This window comes from Cryptomeria japonica, chromosome 11, assembly GCF_030272615.1.
Source record: "Cryptomeria japonica chromosome 11, Sugi_1.0, whole genome shotgun sequence".
In the NCBI taxonomy this organism is placed as follows: domain Eukaryota; kingdom Viridiplantae; phylum Streptophyta; class Pinopsida; order Cupressales; family Cupressaceae; genus Cryptomeria; species Cryptomeria japonica.
Window position 1 is genome coordinate 97,311,469 of NC_081415.1, and position 7,217 is coordinate 97,318,685.

The following is a 7,217-nucleotide window of genomic DNA, read 5'->3' on the forward strand; positions in this document are numbered from 1 at the left end:
CTTCCTCTACTTTATCTTCGCATCTCTCGGTAATGACATGTCTGCTAAAGTGGGGCCAAAACATACTATCAAAAAAATATCTCCCTTTGTGATTCAATGCGACAAATGGTGCCCTCCTCCATGTCATTGGAGGTCACACATTACTACCCTTGTCCTTTTGTCCACTCGTGATTTCCTCATCAGCTCCAAACTAGTATCTATCAACTTTGCCAACCTATCACCTTCGAGGACTAGGGCTTAGCATGGAAACGCCCGTGCAACCTGCTATCTTCTCATGAATAGTACAATCCACACACATTCATTTAAGCGTTATGCCTGCACCTGGAAGGAATCGTAATGCCCGTGCATGCACCCATCGATGTCGATTTTCCTTCTAGGGCCTATATCTCTTTCATTTGAAGTTATTTTTACGATATTTTTCGCATTTTTGAGATTAGCTTCATAGGTTGAAGCTCTTAGTGATACCTCTTTGGATAACATTCACATTTCCTATTACAAAGACAACCATTGTGGAAGCTTTCTAAATAGCACACATCACTATTTTCATAGCATCTCGAAAAGGGAAGTTTATTTGTTCTCTTTTCCATTTATCTCACACATTATCATTCTTTTATCTTGCATTATTATTCAATTATCTTTATCATTCATTTTCCACATGGCTTTTATTTGGGTTGTCTATGGAGCTGGAAACACAAAAATGGGGATCTGACTTATGTAGTCTCAAAAACACAACCCCCAATATTTTCTCTTTCGCTTGTGTGCAGGTAGACATTCATGGAAGAGTTGATACTTTGTGAGAGAATCTAATCGTGGACTGTTTGTGAGTCCCTCACATTCCATTTGTTCTACTTTACTTTAGTTATTTTGTATCTTGTGTGTATTAGTTTATTTTTATCACTTTCTATGCATTTATCATATTATAATCGCATTTGGAGTTTTTAGTGTAGTTTTGATACCTCGTCCATATAGGACAACAACGCACTGCACTAGTGTCGCAGACCTGCATGCTCATCCTCTGGACAAAGTTTCAACAAAGTCGTCCATGAGCCTTCTCTACATTCTATCTATTTAGTTTGGTTGTTTTCATCCCTTGGCTCACCTTAGCACCAGTTCGAGTAAAGTATCAAAGAGTAGATTTGTTCTCTAGGATTCATCATCCTTAAGGTAGCAAATTTACTCTGTTACAATATCTATGTTCCAAATATGATGCTTGAATAAGGTTTTTGTGAAGCCAACCAATTATAAGATAGATTTAAAGTAAATTCATTAACCATTGACAAGGTCACTATTAAAAATACCCCACCTAGAGATGATCCATATAATTTTTCCTTCATACCCTCCATCCAAATGATCATTTCTATACAAAAGTGGTGTTTAATTATTATTTCTAGTTTGTTCATCATCATCAACTCTCCATGCCTTTCTCTTTCTCATCAAATAGTGCTTAACAAATGTCTTTCACATGAATCTTAAGAAATCCTTCACTTCAAAGTGGCCTTTGATGGCTCTTATTCAGAAGCTTCTCTCAATTCATGGGCAAATGGGGTTCAAAAATAAAATAAAATAGAGACCAATGCTCTGAAACAAATATGATGGAAGAAAAATACCAAATACAATAGAGATCAATAATTTCATATCACTTTGATGGTATCCAATCTCAAAGCACAATACAAAGTTGCTTCTTTATTTTCCAAATAGTTGTCAACACATAGAAGAAACAATACAAAAATATAGATGGAAAAAAACTTGAATTTACATTCAATTGTAAAATGGCACTTATAGATAACTTTCAAACTTAGATTACACAAATATTACAAATAAGTCTTTTGCAATGATTTTGAGAGCTACAATCAATCACTAACTTCTAAAACTATCTGGAGCTTCTTTGAACTCCTCCTTTTATTTATTCAGAGTATCATGTTCTTCTACTATTTGCACACACACAACATGTACTCTACTCTCTCAAATAAAATTCTATGGTTGCATTCAACATTCCTTCGCTTTATTTATTATTATCATTTATAAAATTTCCTCTCATATTCAAAAATCAAACTTACCTACCAAATTAAATCATAATAAAAGAATTAAGTATTGCGATTGTTCTAGAGTAGTGAAGAGGGATATGGATTGTGCCATGTGAAATATCAATTTTATACTTCTTCTCAAAGGGGCATGAGAGGAATGAGACTTACATGCAAACAATTCCCAAATATGTCTTCATAAAAACAAGAAAATTAATCAATAGCTAGACTTAATGTAAGCAACAAATACAAACTCTTTAGGCCAAACAAGGGAAATTGTAGAAATAGGACTTGTTGTATTAAATAAAAAATTAATTAAAACTATCATATGTATGTATGTATGTATATATGTATGATTTACAAATTGAATCTATAGAGAAAATGATATAGATCATTAATTTATATTATATTTAAATATTTGATAATCAATTCAATATGCTTGATAAAATATGATGAATGTTGATAAATGATAATTTTTTGGCTTAGCAAGGATGAAAATTTGGGCATATTATTGTGCTTTCACTCCTTCTCTGACTTTGATCTAATAAAGATGGTATTCACAAAGAACTTTCGATAATCTATTGAATTGCTAGGTGAACTTCTTCTAGTTAAGACCTTTAGCTAAGTGAGCTTTATACCTTGCAACAAAGATTTGATGACAACAATTATCGCAAAGTGCACTTTTAAGTATTTCTCTTTATAATTGCTAACTTATCTATTAAATTGCTAGGTGAACTTGTTCTAGTTAAGACCTTTAGCTAGGTGAGCTTTATAGCAAAGATTTTATGACAACAATTATCGCAAACTGTAGTTTTAAGTATTTCTCTTTATAATTGCTAACTTATCTAAATTTTTGGATGATATCCTGTATAGATTACCTACACAATTGGATATCTTTAAGTATGTAAACATAGTAATGAGTTATACTAATGAGTATCAAGCAAGCTAATTATAGCTAGTAGGAAAGAAATTTTAATATTTAAATTTCAAGTTCAATCTTAAGTGACTTTAAATTGATCTCAATTGATATAAAATTCAACTTAAATAAACAATGATAATCTTCAAGTAAGAGGATATATATATATATATAATGAATGAATAAATAATAAATATGTATTATTATATGTTAAAAAATAAATCTGAATCTCTTCGTCTACCACAATAATCACCAACCTTACAAACATGATGCATTTAATTATCAATATAAATTTCCGAGTTTACTTAAACTTTTCCGCGAGCGACTCACGACCCGTAATGGGCGGCCATAATCGAAGTCGGTCAAGTAATATGTGGAATTTAGGTCGCGAACAGCAAAAGTAAGTCGAGTAAGAAAAAATAGCAAAAAAATAATGGCGTGTGTTTTGGGTTCGGCGTAATTCATTCCTACACGGTGGGACATTCAAGAGTTTGCTTTTAATGGTCTTCTGCATGATGTTTACAATGGCTAGGGAAGTCAAAACTAATGTGTGGAATTGTTAATGGTGAACAACAAAATTTCCAATCGAGTAAAGAGAAAAAAAATCCTGTCGTCCTCATAAATAATCGTCTATTTTTTTAAAATGAAAAAAAAAAGACTCGTTGACTGTTGACAGGCTCATGGTTAAAAGTAAACCACCCAATAATCGTCTATTTTTTAAAATGCCAAAAAAAAAAAGACTCGTTGACTGTTGACAGGCTCATGGTTAAAAGTAAGCCACCCAGAGATGATCATCTGCATTTCCCTTCGTCCCCTCCATCCCAAATGGCCCTGTCTTTGCGGAAGTTGTGTGTAATTTTCATTTCAGTATTTGTTGTCTTCTTCCATTCTCCACGCTCTTCTCTTTCCCATCGAATCCAGTGTCGTTCTCGTTGAATCCGAAGCACTCCTTCGCTTCAAAGAGGCCTTCAATGATTCAGAAGGCTCTCTGAGTTCGTGGGTAAATGGAACAGACTGTTGCACCATGTGGGATGGCATAGACTGCGAGTATGACACGAACCGTGTTATATCTCTTGATGTCTTTCGGTCTGATGCAGATAATTACTACCAAGGTGTTATCTCTCAGAGCGTGTGCCAACTTCATTTTCTCACATCAGTGACAATATTTGGAGTATCAGGTACACCTCCTCCCTGTTTGGGAAATCTCACATATATTGAAAGTTTGGATTTAGATTCGAATGAACTGAGTGGGATGATTCCCTCTTCCATTTGTTTTCTCACCCGCCTTAGATACCTTGATTTATCTTCCAATGAATTCAATGGAAATATACCTTCTTGCTTGGCCACTCTTCCTTCTTTAACTCAGCTTGACCTTCGTGGAAACAAGCTTAGTGGAAGCATACCCGATTCTCTGGGTAATTTTTCTTCTATTGACTATCTAGATCTTTCTGATAATAACCTCAATGGAAGCATACCTTCATGTCTGTATAACCTTTCTTCTTTAACCAATCTTTTGCTTGGGGACAACCAACTCAGTGGAAGCATACACGCTTCTTTGGGCAATCTTTCTTCTCGTAAATATCTATATCTTTCCAATAGCCAATTAATTGGGAACATACCCAAATCTCTTGGAAGTCTTTCTTTGATGACGGATTTATATCTGGGAGACAATCAGTTGACCGGTAACATTCCAAATTCCTTGAGCGATCTATCTTTGCTCCGGTATTTGTATCTTGAAAACACCCAACTAACTGGAAGCATTCCTCCTTCATTTGCTAAGCTTTCGTGTCTCACTAGCTTGTATGTTCGTGACAATCGTTTCAATGAAACAGTATCTTCTTCGTCGCTTCCAGCTTCTTTGAATGTCCTATCACTGTCAGTTAACCATAACCAGTCAGTTTCAGAAACTTTCTTTCACAACCTTACAAGACTTGAGTTATTGTATTTATCTGACTGTATGCTAAATATTAGCTCAACTTGGATTCCATCCTTTCGATTACGTGAAATAAGCTTAGTGTCTTGTATGATTGGTGAGGAAATTCCAACTTGGATTTCAACCCAATTCTTGCTTGAAACACTAGAATTAGTTAACACTAGTCTTGTGGGAGAAATTCCTTCTTGGTTATGGGAAACCAATCCTCGGTTGAAATCTCTAAATCTTTCAAGAAATCATCTAGAAGGAACCTTACTCTCAAATACTTCAATATGGATGCAATTAGAAGTACTGGATGTATCTAGAAATTTATTAAGTGGGCATATCCCATCAATTTGGTCACCCCATATAACACAATTGCTGCTCAATGCCAATTTCTTTAATGGTAATATTCCTTCAAGCTTGGGTAGAATATCTCAATTCCGAATATTAAATTTGGCAAATAATAACTTGATCGGAGCAATCCCTATGAGCTTAGGCAAATTATGTCAACTCCTGCTATTAAATTTTGAAAATAACTATTTAACTGGAGTGATTCCTGCAAGCTTGTTCAAATGCTCTTCTTCCCTCGTAGTCATAAATTTGGGAAATAATAGTTTGGAGGGAAGCTTACCTGATGATTTCAGTCATTTAATTGAATTATATTCATTTGTTGTTCATGATAACAACTTGAATGGACCAGTCCCAATCTCAATAGTAAATTGTTCAAAGCTACAGGTTCTTGATATTGGGAATAATTTATTTGGAGGAGAAATACCAAAAATAATTGGAAATATCTCTGAGTTAAGAGTTTTGGTGATGAAGGAGAACAATTTTTCAGGCAGTATTCCTCCAGAGATTGGCCAACTAAAGAGTCTCCAAATTTTGCTCCTTTCTTCCAATCATATCTCAGGTTTTATTCCACACACAATTGTATCATTCCAAGCAATGTCAATAGAAAGTCAAGCTGCATTTGTATTGTCTTCTTCTGATGTATATTATAGGGATGGATTGGATATGAATTTAAAAGGCACAAATCAACACTATGAATATATTCTTTCCACTCTCACATGTATAGATTTGTGAAACAATGAAATACAGGGAGAAGTGGCTTTTAATTTTGGAAATTTGAAGGGTTTGAGGCTTTGAAACCTTTCAATAAACAATTTGAATGGGACTATTCCAAATAGTTTGGGAGAAATGAGTCAATTAGAGTCATTAGACCTTTCAAGAAATCAGTTTTCAGGAAAAATCCCTATAGAGCTTGAATTTCTAAACTCCTTGAGTTCACTGAATTTATCAAACAACAATCTTTCAGGAAGCATAGCCCAAGGACGGCATATAACTGGCACATTTGGAGAATCCTCTTATTCAGGAAATAAATATTTATGGGGATGTCCCTTGCCTAGAAATTGTTCTTGGCCAGAATTTGCTCCTCCTTCTCCTTCAGTTTCAATCAACAAAGAAAGAAAAAGTACAAAATATATATGGTATAAGATATCTATGGGATTGACATATGGACTAGCTTTTGGAGGGACGTTGTCATGGATCCTGACAAAAATTAGTTGGAAAAGAAAATACTTCAATAAAGTTGATAAAATATTGAAGTTTTTGTTCTCATGGATGAAGAATTTGACACTATAAAGAAATATGCCTCTACAATTCACAAAACTATAAGAGGTAAATTTTTGAGCTTCTTGTTCTTTGAAATATTTATTGCAATTCAAATTTATATATATAAATTAATATCAAAATGCATCTTTGAAATAAACTTACTTAAATGAAATTAATATTAAATTTTTTAGATAAATTATCATTGACTCTTGCATCGATGAATTGTAGATTGTTTGCATCAACGACCTGGAGTGATGAATTCTTTCATTTGATGGTGTTGACTGCTACATGCTCTCTTCCTCTGAGTTTCCATGGGCGCCCTGTTACATATTTATCATCAGCAGTCATCTACCTGGATCTTCTCCCAACTCTGCAGTTGCGTGTGGCTTTGCTAATAAATCTTTCATATGGTTTCTTCTGCTTTGGTTTTTATGCCAAGAAAAGTTTATTTCGTCTTTGTTATCACTTATTTTTCTATTATATCTGTAGAGCAGACCTAAGATCTTTCTAATTGGTGTTTACTAAAGTACGTTTCTCTAATCATTCTGATAGGTGTTTATGCTTTTGACTACTTGAATTTGTTACATAAAATACATCATTTCTATTCCAATATTTATTTATGAGTGTTAAGCCTTGTAATGCTTAGATAATAACGCTTAGTTCAATTCAGGTGGTCTGCCAAGGTCCACAGATTGTGTGATTGTTTACAGTCCACAGACTGTGTGATTGTTTAGGATCCACATGTTAAACGAAG

At 34.0% G+C, this 7,217-nt stretch overlaps 1 protein-coding gene across 1 annotated transcript; it reads left to right on the top strand.

Annotated features, from left to right (window-relative positions):
- Window positions 1–3,275: 3,275 nt before the first annotated feature.
- On the top strand, window positions 3,276–5,935 carry LOC131860051 (receptor-like protein 7). The gene is made up of 3 exons (XM_059214404.1): window positions 3,276–3,337; window positions 3,614–3,620; window positions 3,806–5,935. The coding sequence occupies exons 1-3, from the start codon at window positions 3,276–3,278 to the stop codon at window positions 5,933–5,935; spliced, it is 2,199 nt and encodes a 732-aa protein (XP_059070387.1).
- The last annotated feature ends 1,282 nt before the right edge of the window (window positions 5,936–7,217 follow it).

Coding starts and splice junctions, on each gene's coding strand:
- LOC131860051 (XM_059214404.1), top strand. CDS start 3,276: ATGGGCGGCCATAATCGAAGTCGGTCAAGTAATATGTGGAATTTAGGT.